General features: G+C 47.8%; 1 protein-coding gene across 5 annotated transcripts in view; it reads right to left on the bottom strand.

Moving 5' to 3' along the window:
• Nucleotides 1-14,315, bottom strand: part of Ppfibp2 (PPFIA binding protein 2) — a 133,074-nt gene that overhangs the window by 65,674 nt on the left and 53,085 nt on the right. Inside the window, exons 1-2 of one of the 5 annotated variants that reach the window (XM_048360927.1) lie at nucleotides 11,307-11,322; nucleotides 10,548-10,624 (exon numbers count right to left, since the gene is read on the bottom strand). The exons of 2 other annotated variants lie outside the window; for them this stretch is intronic. In XM_048360927.1, the coding sequence (XP_048216884.1) occupies nucleotides 10,548-10,595 (48 nt within the window). In that variant the 5' untranslated portion in view covers nucleotides 10,596-10,624; nucleotides 11,307-11,322. Of the gene's footprint in view, nucleotides 1-10,547; nucleotides 10,953-11,049; nucleotides 11,205-11,306; nucleotides 11,323-14,315 lie in introns of those variants that run through there. 2 more of the 5 variants (XM_048360929.1, XM_048360926.1) reach the window with 2 other exon arrangements.

Below are 14,315 nucleotides of genomic sequence, written 5' to 3'. Positions count from 1 at the left end.
AAAAAGAATCTGCTTTGTGGCTCAGGGTGTGTCTGTGTGGATGTACTGGAATAGAAAGGGCACCTAGTCTCTTTTGTATGGGGGACAGAAGGCTTTCTATCCAACACCTGTTTGCCCCTATTCTTCCCTTCCCCCCAGCCCCCCACATAGAGCAAGGTAGTTAGACAGGGAATGAATACAAGACTCAACAGGCCTGTGGGTGGGAAAGGATGTGACCTAAGGAAAACAAGGACATCAACAGGAGCCAACATCTGGATGATATGCAAGTGAATGGGAAATGAATAAAACCAAGGGTACAAACATAAACATATCTAATAACTACTTAAGAAATCACATTAAAAGAACTACGTCATACACCGCTGTACAAATGCCAGGTCCGGGAGCTGGGAGAATTGGAGGTTCCCTGTGCCCCACCCTTTGCCCAGCTGGACTTTAAGGCAGGTGTTCTGGAGGAATTTCTACAGCATTTCCTTCCCAAAGACACGGCCCTCTCAGTAACACATGGCCAAATTAGGACTGCCGAGGATGTCAGGGCTGCATTCTGATCTGTGTGATCTCAGGTAGGCAACCTCACCTCGGGCTTCCAGTCCCTTTCATAGAGACAATTATAGCCATAGAGCACCAGAGAACCATGTAAGTCCCTCTGTCTATATGTGAAACTCTATCGGAATAAATGTATGGAATGCTTTTTATAGCAGGATGTGTTAATAACTAACTCCTCCTTTGTGTTATAAATAGTTATTGAACGAGCCTAAGATTATGGACATCACTTAAATGGCTTTATCAGAGCTCACAGAGACCAGAGTGGTTCATCCTTTCTACTGAGAATTTAATTAATTTCCTCTCTCTCTTTTTTTTTTCTTCACAAGTAAACAAGAGAAGCAACAGTTCTGATCAGGACATCTAAGAAATATCCATACACATCTGTGCAAACAACCCAAGGGAAAAATAACCAAAATACTTTCAAGGAAACTAAGCAAACTCAGTGACAACACCGAAGCCACTGTTAGCAAATAGCCAGGGAATCATACCCTTGGCACACACGCTAAAGATTTCACTTTTCCATTTGCCCATGTTTTGAGTCATACTTTCATGACCATAAATTTTCCTATTTATACACATTTTATTGTGCACTGAAAGTATTACGTGCTATATACATGTTTATAATGAATACATTAAAATTTTTCAATGGCAAGTAATGACAAGCATTAAAAACGTGTTTGTTTTTTTTTACTTCTGTTCTAATGTAGAAGTTAGACCAAATGTAGATTAAGCATGAAGTGTCAGCAAAATCAATCCCCAGCAGCCTCATCAAAACCGGTGCTCTCTAACTATGGCGACTCACTAGATCCCACAATGCTAACTTCTGGCATGGCACAGCTATAATAACCTGGCCAAAGTTAGCTCTCAACAAATTCTAGATTAAGTGTGCGAAGGTCTCATGTCAAGGCTGAGGGCCATGCAGAATCCCAGAACTAGGACTCTCTGTCTGGTGACTGCTAGGAGAGCATAGCCTTCATGCGTACATGCTCTGGGTGGGAAACGTCCAGCCCACAGCCATAGGGGGCCCATTCAATCGTGTGGTGCATACTGAAATAGATACATCTTCTCATTGGCTGCTCACAGCCCATCTGCTTGAATCTTGTGTGGCTCACAAGTGATGTTATATAAATGGCCTTTGGCACCAGAAAAAAACAAACAAACAAGGAAAAAGAGATTCCCCACCTAGGGAGGATGCTGGGTGAGGCAGCTCTGCATCATTCCCTGTTTGACATGTCCCAGGAGACCCCCTGAATCTCATTACCGCCATTCACTGTGCTTGGTGACAGAGTTGGTTCCAGAACAGTCACATGGGACAAGGGAGTGGTCAAAATGGGGGTGTCATTGGTATGCAAGTATGAGAAATTCCTAGTGTCATATCCCTAGCCATCCTGTTGGGTTTTAGAGCCAACAGCTGAAACACTCAAAGTACATCTGTCCCCCCCCCCCCTTTTTTTTAAATATTATAGTCTTAAGTACTTGGCCATGTGCTATATCACATTACCTTGGTGCTTCCTATAAGCTACAGATTCTAGTTTCTTCGGGATCCTTGTCATGGTGTACACACACACACACACACACACACACACACACACACACACTGTCCCAACTAGTCAGAGATTGTTTTTACATGACAACTCTTTGCCTGAAAATATGCTGAGATTTTGGTGATAGGATTAAACTCAAGACTTCATGCTTGCTAGGCAGGCGCTCTATGACTACCCTCCGGTGCTATGCTGTGATTTTGAATGCAACAAACTGGGAAAGTCTTGGCTCCAATAAATATTCTTTCTTCTTCTTTTTTTTTTTTTTTCCTTTTTGGATAGGGTCCTCCTGTGCACTTAAAGCCATGATCCTCCTGCCTCACTCTCCAAGTATTTGAATTACACGTATGCATTAACATATTCCATGTGGCTCTTACGTTTTAGTCCCTTAGATAACATGTCTTTTCAGTTGAATAAGAGAACACATGGAGTGTTTACTTCCACATCGCCAGGTCAAGGGATTTTTATCAAATGCAGATGACCAAGGGAGCTGTGCCTGCCAGGCATAGTGCTTCTGGGGAGATATCAACACCACTAAGTCTAGATCTGAAGCTTAGAAGCACCACTCACAGGCAAGCCTTTTAAAACCTGTCACATATAAACCTTAAAAATAAGGGTATCTAAATACATAAATAAAGGTAAGTGGCTTAGAGGGCTATCGTCAATTCCTATTATATGATTCAGGGCACCCATCACCAAGGGAACCAAACAGTACAAGTGGAGGCAGGTGTTTTTAAGTAGGAAAACTTCCCCTGCTTAGTCCTTTGGCTAAGGATTCTTAGGGCTTTCTGGAAGTTATTATAAACTCAAGTATTCCCAGGACAAATTTTAATTTTTCTAGACAAAGATCAGTCGAACTAATCTACTATCTTTGGTACAGCATTAAAGAAGTTTCTTCCAAATGCAGTGTGACTAAAGCACAATCGGCCAGGCACTAGAGGCTCACATCTATATTCCTAGCTCTCAGAAGGCTGACATCTGAAAGATCTTGGTTTGAGGCCAGCCCATGGAAGAAAGTAAAAAATAATCAGCAAAAATCTGGGCTGGAGGTGTGGCTCAAGTGATTGACTATCAGCCAAACAAGCAAGCTGAGCAAGCACAAGACCCTGAACCTTGAATTCGAACCTCAAACTGGCAAAGAAAGGAAGAAAGAAGAGAGAGAGAGAAGGAGGGAGGGAGGAAGGAAGGAAGAGAAAGAAGGAGGGAGGAAGGAAGGAGAGAAAGAAAAAAACCAGTACAATATCTTAACGTGATCTCATCCTTATCCTTTCTTCCTCTGGTATCAATCATATATAAGGAGAGACTAGCCAGGAGTCAGTGGCTCATGCCTGTAATCCTAGCTACTCAGATGACTGATCTGAGGATCTCGGTTCAAAGTCAGCCCAGGCAGAAAAGCCAGTGAGACTCTTATCTCCAATTAACCACCAGAAAACCGGAAGTGGCACTGTGGCTTAAAGCGGTGGAGCACCAGCCTTGAGCTGAAGAGCTCAGGGACAGTGCCCAGGCCCAGAGTTCAAGCCCCACCACTGACCAAAAAAAAAAAGGAGAGACTCAGTGTTGCAGTGAGGTTATCATTCCCACAGTGAGCTAAGTGTCTATCTTTGGGGAAAAAAACAAAGCTGAGTCCTGAATAGTGGAGGTTCTTGTTTGGACAATGCTTTTGCAATCACACTTCACTGTTCTCTTCTTTCTTCGGTGAGTTAAAGGATCCAAGGTACCTACCAGGGGCAATAATTACTATTGGAAAGGGCTGTACGTACACCAACAGCAGGAGCATGGGGAAGAGATAAATCAATTTTTACCTTCCAAAGACTAAAGAGGGTTTATGGTGGAGGCACAACTTAAGTGACTGACTGTAAAAGAATTCTGGGAGAGTGGGAGAGCTGTTCCTTTGGAAATAGCCTTCCCAAGCCAGATAGGGTATCCACGAGGCCATAACAATGCTTCAGATGGCCTGGTCTTCCAAAACTAACACTGCAAACAAAGGTGCCTTGAGAACAGACTGACCAAAAGTTTTCCAATGAAAGGGCTGTGTTGGGCTCCCTAGCGATCTGCTTCAGGAACTTGATTTGGAATGGACGACACACATTTGCTTTAACAAGATCTTTCCTTGAAATTAAACCCTTGGCTTGGCCCGGTCATTGCTGACTCCTCTGTACCAACAAGGAGCTATGGCAGTGGGATTTGCCCATGTGTGCTGATCCACTGTGAAGAGACTGTATTACAATTGGGAGTACACTAGGAAGAGAAGACTCCTTCAAGAGTTTCCTCACCTTATCAGTTCCAATAGAAGCAATGACTCATAATTATTGAAAAACACCTTCACAACAGACACAGCGACATCGCTGAGTGTTGGAGGTGGGAGTGGAGTGAGCACTGTGACTATTTTCGCTGTGCTGGAGGCATTGAGTTAATTGCCTGGTGCCTTGTAGACTGCTTACACCTTCCTCATGAGGAGCCAACAATCAAACAGGCAAAGAGATTCACAAAAATTCACAAGAATGCCCGCACTCCTTCAATATTTCCAAATGGGAATGAATTCAGGAAGACATTAATGGGAAAGGTTTCTTGGGAGCCAGATGTAGTATAGGAAGGAATTTTAAAGACAAATGCAGGGACAAAGCCAATGCGCCTGGGGTGATGAGGAAGGAAAAGAGGGTATATTTTATCTCACACTTTCAAGAATCCTAAGCGTAATTGGATGTGGTGGCTCAACCTGGTTCATCACAGCTATCCCAGAAGTAGAAATCATGAGGACTGCTGTTCATTGCCACCCAGGCAAGAAGTTAGCATAACTCCCTATCTTGGTGAGTAAAAAAAAAAGGGGGGGGGGAAGGGGGCTTGAGATTGGTGGTACATGTCTGACATCCCAGCTAAGTGAGAATTGTTTCAGACCAGACCAGCCATAAACATGAGACCCTATCTGAAAGATAACAAAACCATGTTGGTTATAGTTGCTCACACTTATATAATCCTAGTGATTTAAGAGATAGAGAAAGGGGTGAGGGGCACCAGAGTTTGAAGCCAGCCCTGGCAAGGATAAACGTGAAAGACTTCATCTCGATCAGTGGCTGAGAACAGCGGCATGCACCTGTGATCTGCAGCAGTCCAGGGACTCGCATGGAGTGGATCACAGGCCAAGCCAGCCTGGGCATAAAGCAAGGCTCTGCCTGGAAAATAACCAATTCCAAAAGTGCTTTTCAAGCATGAGACTCTTGAGTCTAATCCCCAGTATTGAAAACAAAACAACAAAAAAAAGGCAAAGCAAAAAAATTTTTAAAAGACAGAACATGGCTCAAGTGGTAAAACATTTGTTTAACAAGAACAAGGTCACGGGCTGGGGATATAGCCTAGTGGCAAGAGTGCCTGCCTCATATACATGAGGCCCTGGGTTCGATTCCCCAGCACCACATATACAGAAAATGGCCAGAAGTGGCGCTGTGGCTCAAGTGGCAGAGTGCTAGCCTTGAGCGGGAAGAAGCCAGGGACAGTGCTCAGGCCCTGAGTCCAAGCCCCAGGACTGGCAAAAAAAAAAAAAAAAAAAGAACAAGGTCACAAGTTCAAAATCCCTGTACTTCTCCCCAAATAGGGCAGAGGTATTGTAACGGTAGAAGCAAGGTAAGCCATAAAGCAGCAGCGAGGAGGCCAGCACAGGGCCAAAATCAGTTGATCCAATTCTCCCCTAAAACTGAAAAGAAGCCTTTCCCAAGGGACGAGTGGGCAAGGAACAGCTGAGAGGAAAAAGAACACATGACATTGGGACAGAACTGAGTCCAGAGGCCAGGACACTGGGATAGTTTTGGCCAACAGAGGTTCTTCACCTAGAAAAGAAAAGAAATTTGAAAACTAATAGCTATGAACACAGTTACATTTTGTGGTGAAGGGGAGGGATGATGAAAGGTTTGTTTAGATTTGCCCCACCCCCACCCCCATTTGAGAAAGGAGTCTAAGGTTGGAGGCAAGTGGAAAAGCGTGGGATCTGCCACAGAGGGTGAGAGGGCGGCTGGCAGGAGGGAAGGCAAAGGTTCCCCGAAGGCTGCGGCCAGCTCACGGAACTACCGATGGCTGTGCTGCTGTGGAGAGCCCACCACTATTGAGCAAATGACCCTGGTATGACGCCATCTCATTAAATCCCACGGGGTGAAAAGGCCTGCGGGCCTCTCTTCAAGGAGTTGGCAGACAGGAGAGTCACAGGTGTGGGCGGCCGGGTGGAGATGGTTGGATTGTAGCTCCTAAATTACACTGGGGGGCAGGCTGGGAAGATGCACTGTGTGTTGGCTAGAGATGGGAAGCGATGTAGAGAAAATGTGGACAGATGGAACCCTTGAGAAGCCATGCCCACTGCTGTCCTCCAGGGAGGAGAACCTCTGTGCTCAGACTCGAGGCTGGCCACTCGGCTCTTGAGTAGCCAGAGGTTGTCAGTTGTGATAATGTCACCGACCCCCATGAGGCCTATGGCATGCTCTCTCGGGTACTTTACATGTGTAGACTTATGTATCTATATTTTACCATCAGGGAACCTGAATCCAAGGGAGGTTAAATAAACCATCCAAAGTCACAAAGAGATATCAACCCCAGGATCAAGCTCTTAATCAACGGCCTTCCTCAGAAGCTACTGCCTACTTCTCCACCTTCCACTGCAGTGTAACCTGAATGCAAGGCAAGGCAGCCACCCCGTCCCCCCACCTCCCCCACCCCGTGTCTCTCTCTGCAGCTCTTCTAGCCTGACTGGCCAGGATCGACAATGTGAGTTCCAGATGACACAGGTCAAAGTCAAACATTAGCATCTTGAGTTCATTCCAGCCTAGTGCGGGATCCGGGATCCGAGCCAGTGGCATGGCACATGCATGGTAGTTTCAGTTTCTTTGTGACTTTGAGTTGCAAATTTGCTCAAACAATTCAAAGTGCTGAAAGCAAGGGAGTAGTGTGAAGTCGGGAACAGGGCTGGGGAGTAGGGAGCTATCTTTAGAAGCTCTTTCAGGGCTCTGTGGGTTGGATCTACTGACCTCAGTGCAAGGCAGATGTGAGCTGTTGGGTGAGTCAGGAAACCAAATGGCTGAGGGGACAGAGGCAGTGGACAGAGGGCATAGTGCTAAGGGATAGTAATCATCCTGTGCTTAGGCTTTGTACGATAGGAGAATGAACTGCATCAGCCCTGAGCAGCATTCATGCAACAACTGGAGCCAAGCTGGCCAGAACCAGCAGCCAGTGGGCCTCTGCTTACATGAGGAAGGACAGGGTACAGCTGCCTCTTCCAGGCCCTCTGTTTGCTAGGTGTGAGACCCAGACCTGTAGCATGAAAAGGAGCCTAGATCTGAGGGACGGAATAGCCTATGATGCACTGCTAAAGAAGGGGGTTGATCCCTTCTCACCTGCTCCTCCTTCAGCTTCTCATCCCAGTAGGCAGGTTTACTATATGCATGGTAAGCTGAGTATTTAATATGCAAATCTCACTTGATCTCCCAAATGCCTATATGTGACATCCTTTTGAGGTAATCAAAGATCACTACCAGTAAATGTGACAAAAGCCAAGAAGATTCTAGTCCAGGCTTCACATCTGTTCTTCACTACAGCTGTCTACACTAGCCCACCCTCAAAGGCCAGCCCTGGCAAAAAAAACAAGTTTTCTTTTCTGAACAAATATTTCTCATCCAACTCAGCTCCTCCCTGAACACAGTGTTTCCTCCCCTTTGAGCTAAGGCAATGCCATCTTGTCCTGGTTGAAGGACAAAGGCTCCTTCCCTGTGCACCTGACCATACCTCCATCCAGCACTTCTTCAGAAGCACCTCTGTATGGCAGAAGGAAGGAGACGCACTTACACCGCCAGAAGCATAGGCCCTCAGAAACCCGTGCTCCCCTTCAGAAAGCACAGGGGAAGGGACAAATGAACTGGTGGGACCTGAGCTAGAAGAGCCCCTGGAGGGATTTTGTGGGAAAGGAGGGGCCTGGTATGTGGTCAGATAAAGAAGGTGGGAATCACACAAAGAGGAGGATATTTGGAATAGAAGCTTGGGAAACAGAGAATGCACCTGAGAGAGATTAAAAGATAAAACTGAAAAGTTAAGTTGATGCCAGGTTAGAATAGGCACCGTTGGTTAAATAAGTTAGAAGATTCTGAGCTTTCTCTTCCAGAGTAGAGCTCAGGATCATGGCCTGGAAAGTATGGTTTTTGTGTGGGTTTTTTTTTTTTTTGGGGGGGGGGTTGTGAGAGATTATGAAAACCTGGCAGTAGTATTTTGGGCGAAGAACAAGGAATGCAATCTAATCACAGAATGCTCATGTTCAATGCAGCCATCCAATGCTTTTGTTTATAATGACCCTTAGAATTCTACAAATAGAAGAAAAACACCTGCTTTGCCGGGAGCCATGCTGGGGATTCAGACACCTGTGGTGGGGAGCTCACTTCCAGTCAGCCTCAGCGGAGGTCACACCCGAGGCTTTCACAGACAATGGTGAGAACTAACGTCTCCAGCCTCCACAGACAGTGCCTGCCCAGGAAGGAGCAGAGCTACATCTGTCCAGCCGTGAGGACAGGAGCTCCTGCAAACCCAGGCACACAGAGACTGGGAGGGGCGGTGAGAAGCTTCACGTTGGAAATGTGGAGACAAAGACTGAGTCATGGGAAGTGTGCTTCTCACCTCTTTCCCCCAGCAACCCTCACCCCCACTCCAGTGGGGCTGTGCAGACCCTTGCCAAGATGTCTGGCCATCCCAGCATGCTCTCTGGTGGTGGTGATGCCCACTCCCCTCTGAAGGAGGAGCTCAGTACAGGCCAGATTGCTGATGGGTTCTGAACCCCTCATTTTCTACATACTTGGCAGAAGAGATGAAGAAAGAACCAGACCCGGGAGACAGAACAGGGTTCAAGACCAGCAGCCCCACCAAAAGTTAACATACAATGAACCACAAGGAGGTTCTTAGCTTCTCCTGGGCTTCACCAAATGAGGGGTTTGCACTGGTTGAACCCTACAAGCCATCCAGCTCCATAATTACTCTCAGCTGCCTCAGTTTTCCAACATCGCCTAGCAAATGCCACATTATAACTACAGCAATTTTCTTAAAATGCAAATTGGAAGCCTCAGTGTATCCCCCATCACTTCTTTAATCCAAGTCCCCTGTCAGACAAACCACTGTCACCCACCACCCTTAACCACAGCCTTCATGTCCTGTGATCTGGAATCTGTCTTCCTCCACCCGCCATCACTAAGCTCAGCCACACTGGCTTTTTCTGCCTTGAAACCTGCCAGCCTCCCTCCTGCCTCAGGCCCTTTGCAGGTACCATTCACTTTGCCTAAATGTTCTGCACTACTACTGCCTTTTGAGGTTTCTGTCAAGCATTATTTCCTCAAAGAGGACTCCCTGACTTTTCCTTCTCAGCCATCAACACCTATTCTGAGCCTTAGGTTGCCCTTCTTCATTGTACGTAGTAGTTTGTAATGAGAAGTTTCCTTCCTGGGGCCCTGCTGCCTCTATCTCCTATAGAGTTGGTAAATACACAGGAGATTGGTTCCCCTTGGCTCAGCTGCACACCCAGCACCAGGAGCTCAGTATTTGTAGAAGGCTGGTTTCAGAGCCCATGTGCACAAGCTACCGCCCCTGTGTTTGGAGCGTTGTGTATTTTCCTGGCCGGATACTCCCCAACCCTCCAGTTCCTTCTGCAGTTACAATGTCAAACCTCTTATCTGTCAGCTGCTTTTGCTCTTCCAGCCTCTGAAAAATATCCAGTCCCAAATTATTCCTCAGTGTGAAGACTAGTGCAAATCCATCTCCATCCATTTCAAGTCAGTAACAAAAGAGACGACCTGAGTTTTGCACATGACATGATGCAGCCCCCAAACTTCACCCACCTCTCGCTGCCCACTTTCACGCAGATGCCCATCCCCCCTCCAAAGGGCATCCACAACTGAACGACTCAAATCCTGGGCTTTAGGGCGTTGGGAAGAGAAGTCCCCTAGAGCCTTCCTCCGGAAACACAGAAGCTCATTCGGCTGGCACCTGGTACCCACCACTCCGGATAACATTAGGGTTGAGAACGAGTTAAACAACTTCTGAATCCACATGCTTAAAAAGGGTGGCAAGCTTCCGCTCCGGGTCCTCAAACCCCAAAGCGGTGAGACGCCTTTTATTTTTCTCTGGTGACAGTATTTGGAGCCTCTGACTGGTTTAAGACACTAAGTTACAATAACTAATTTCCCTCACTCCATTCTTGCCTTTCTGTACAGAGGCTCATTCACCAGAACGTCAGCGCAGAAACAAAGACAGCTGACTATTTTCTCCCCTCATATCTATAATTAGATTCTCATGAAGAGCTTGGCTACCACAGGGCTCTGCTTGACAAATACCTCCCCCTAACACACACACGTGCGTACATACACACACATACACACACACCCCAAACACCCCAAAGTGTCTCTCCCCTCACTCATCTCCACGGAAACCCAAACAAAGCGGCCAGTCACTTACCCTCTTTAGCCACGAGAAATGCTTGTAAACATCAATGTCCCCATCCATGCTGGGCGCCCATGTCAGCAGTTAGAGTCCTTGGTTGAAAAAGCCTTTTTTCCCCCCTTGGCTGAGGACCAAGCCCTCTCCTCTTCCTTGGCTCTGCCCCCTCCCCCTCAGGAGCGCCAGGCTGTGTTCAGATTTCCCCACTTGCCTGGCCTGTGTCCTTCAGCCTTTCCCTAAACAGTTGCAGATACACTAGGACTCAGACCAGAGCGTGCTGCTCCAGGGTCCTCCCCCACCACCCCCACAGGCAGGCACGTGTGCACACACACACACACACACACACACACACACACACAGGCACCCCGCCTGGACTCAGAGCTCCAAGGAGCAATCAAATGTCACATAAAAGTGGGGAGGGGGGGGAGACTTGGACAGGAGTTGTAAATACACACACACACACACACACACACACACACACACACACACACACACACCACATTTTCCTCTGTGATAATACCAGAGCCTGCCAGAGGAAAACAGTCCCGAAGAAAATTCCTTGTCTGGCTCCTCTCTTCTGGAGTGGCTGGAACTCATTACTGAGAGCCCCTGATTTCCTGTCTGTGCTCTACTCTGCCTTTACCCACGGGCTCCCAGCTGCTCTCGGTTTATTTGGGACTGGGGAGACGACTAAAAATAAGTGCTGCTCTCTGAGGAGCTTGCTGGTTCCCACACACAGCCTGACCCCCGCCCCAAAGCCCACGCCTTCCCCCTTACAGGCTAGCAACAGGCACCCAGGGGAAAACCTGACGTCTCCAGAAAAGAACAGATTCAGAACCAACTCCTGTCCAGGTCCCAGGCCCTGCAAAGTGCCGGGCCAGAGCCCAGTGTTTGCTGCCCTTGGCGAGGCTGGCACTATCCACCGGAGACCAACTGTTGCAATGTTTGCTATTTGTTCTCAGGAGAGTGTGATCCGGGCTGGCAGCCACCACCAGGCTCCTTGTAGCTACATTCCACACCAGGGCCACTGCTTCTGTTAGATCCCAGACCTGCCTCTCACAACTGGGAGGTGGAAAGGGTGAGGCCGCTTCACCTGTGTTTCTCTGAGAGTTAGGAAGCAGCTCTGAGTGAGAAGGAACCCTGGGAAAGCTGGAGGAAACCAAGCTGTGTCACATGCCGGCTTTCCAGGGTGGCCTCCCCCAAATGCCCCAGATGCCACTCCTCCCCATCTCCTCATGCTTCATCTCCTTTGAGAGCTCCCCTAAGAACAGCTTTTCTGCCATGCCCAGCCCTTAATGTGTGGCCTTTGGCTATGACTGATTATGAAAGGGTCTTTGATGTGGGTACAGTGGGTGCAGTGGTTACATGCAAGGGCTCTGCCCTGTTGTGCCGTCGTAAATGGCTTGCAGACACGCAGCATGGGACTGCTGAGGCCTTCCTATGTCTTTCCTGAAAATCCAGGCCTGAGGAGAAGCCCTGTTCTGGGTGTCAACATCCCCTCAGCATGGCATCTATACTCACCAGAACCCCAAAATGTATGTGGCCCAAAAGATATGGGCAGAAGTAAGGCCTGGCAGCCTAGTTCAGGCAGGAGCTCGGCAAGACAATCACAGGGGCAAGGCAAGGAGAGCTCCGGCCAGCAGCTGGCATGGGGGAGGAATTCATTCCTGGAGACACACCCAGGTGAGAGGCCAGAAAGCGAGGCTGGCACTGTGGCCCTGCTCTGAGGTCTAGATCCCTTCCCTCACCCTGGCCTAGTTCCAGACTGTGCCCACACACCCATGACCCACCAGAGATAGGATGTGTTAAGGAAGGGAAGTAGTTTTCATTTCTCTTTTCTTTCTAGAAATCTGGAGAATGTCAAACGAGAAATTCATTGGTCAATACACACTTGTCTTGCATCCAAGGCAAATGAAGCCAACTTCCTGCCCTGGGTAGATAAGGAATTACCACATGGTATATAACAAAGGTGGAACTGATGCTCCAGGGAAGATGAGGGTAAAAAGCTAAATTGGGGGGCTGGGAATATGGCCTAGTGGCAGAGTGCTTGCCTTGCCTACATGAAGCCTTGGGTTCGATTCCTCAGCACCACATAAACAGAAAAAAGCCAGAAGTGGTGCTGTGGCTCAAGTGGTAAGAGTGCTAGCCTTGAGCAAAAAGAAGCCAGGGACAGTGCTCAGGCTCTGAGTTCAAGCCCCAGGACTGGCAAAAAACAAAAGAAAACAAAACAAGAATCACAGGATATATACAAAGTATGCCCGATACAAAGTATGCAAGGGAGAAACCCTTGCTCTCCTTGGAGGAGCACAGGGCCCTTCCATAGCTTCTGGTGCAATGAAGGAACAGGCAGGGGGAGCAGGCAGGTGACTAGGGGTCAACATGATTGCTTCTCATCAGCCTTGTTAATCTCCTTGGAGAAGGGACTGGGTGCAGTGCAGCCTGAGGGAAAGCTTTCCCCGGGGCCCCTCCTCCGCTCCTTCCGGATCACTCACTCTTGTTAAATGAACCATGCTCTACTATGGGTCATGGTCAACGAGTCTCTATTACACCGGCCTGCAGGAAGTAATGGCTGCCAAGGCTTTACAGCACCAGACTACAGGAAGTGATGGCTGACCCCTGCCTGTAGGAAGTGCATCTGATTTATGGCTTCTTTTTCCTAACCCAATTACTACTACACATTCTCTTAATGAAAGAATGAACCTCAACGGCTGAGGCTAGTAAAGTTAAAATTCTACTTAGGGGGAAAAAAGTGTTTCCTCAGGATTCATCCAAAGAAGAGAAAACACAGAGCCAAGGTTACCTTTTAGCTCAACTCCTGTGTGATGGATTAAGGTAGCACGCTGAGGAAGAACGGGAAAGGAGAAGAAAGGAGGGAGGGGAGGGATGGGGAAGGAGGAGGGAAGGAGGAATTTAGCTGAGCTAAATTCTTGACATATTTTTATGCATCATCAAGCAGAAATCCTTACCCCAGTCTTTTAATTTCTTTTTCCTCCCTAAAACATCAAAGTGCATTTTCCTTCCATGTAATTTAACCCTCAAATCCACAGACTAACACTCCAAAGGATCTAAGAGTCGAGGGCAGGAAGGAAAGGGGTGGGGAGCAGTGAGATGGGTTGAACACAGAACCTTCAGCCACCTCCTCACGATTCCCCCATGGTCGTCCTTATCACTCAGGTGAGGTGAAACGATGCATATTCAACATTCACCCTCAACAGCTGAATCCTGACTAGGGATGTTTTACAGTGGTCCACGGGTGGGTTTCAGAGGGCCTCTGAATATATCCACTAGACGGGTACGAAATCTCTATGTCTCTGAAAACAGTTTTCATCAGATTATGAAAGTAGTCTGTGATTCCCATGAAGCAGGAAGCCTTGCTTTCCTCTGACCTAAGCAGTTACTCCTACAGCGTTGGCTGCCTCCTCCTCCCTGTACCTCCTGTGAGGTACAATCTTGAGAGCCACAAAGGGCACACCAATAAAGGTCACCATGTTGACCCTGACAGTCCCCAGGGCCTAACTAGAGGTACTTCCATCATCTGCAACCAGACTGAACTCCTTACTGTTGGGAACATGAGGCCGCCAGCTGAGGCCAAGCACAGAAGACTGTGGGACTGAGTGACTGGGAGTGGAAACATAGCTAAGTGGCCATAGTGGGCATGTTTGGAAGGGAGAATCTTGTGGTTTGCCCCTGTTCCTATCCTGGGGTCTAGAAAAGAACATTAGGGTCATTACCTGCCTGGCTCCGGTTCCTGAGCAGTCTCTTAGTGGGCTGAACCTGCTCAGCCCT

The sequence above is a fragment of the Perognathus longimembris genome, chromosome 13 (genome assembly GCF_023159225.1).
Source record: "Perognathus longimembris pacificus isolate PPM17 chromosome 13, ASM2315922v1, whole genome shotgun sequence".
In the NCBI taxonomy this organism is placed as follows: Eukaryota; Metazoa; Chordata; class Mammalia; order Rodentia; family Heteromyidae; genus Perognathus; species Perognathus longimembris.
The sequence above is the reverse complement of the archived record's forward strand: the minus strand, read 5'-3'. Positions and strand labels throughout refer to the sequence as shown.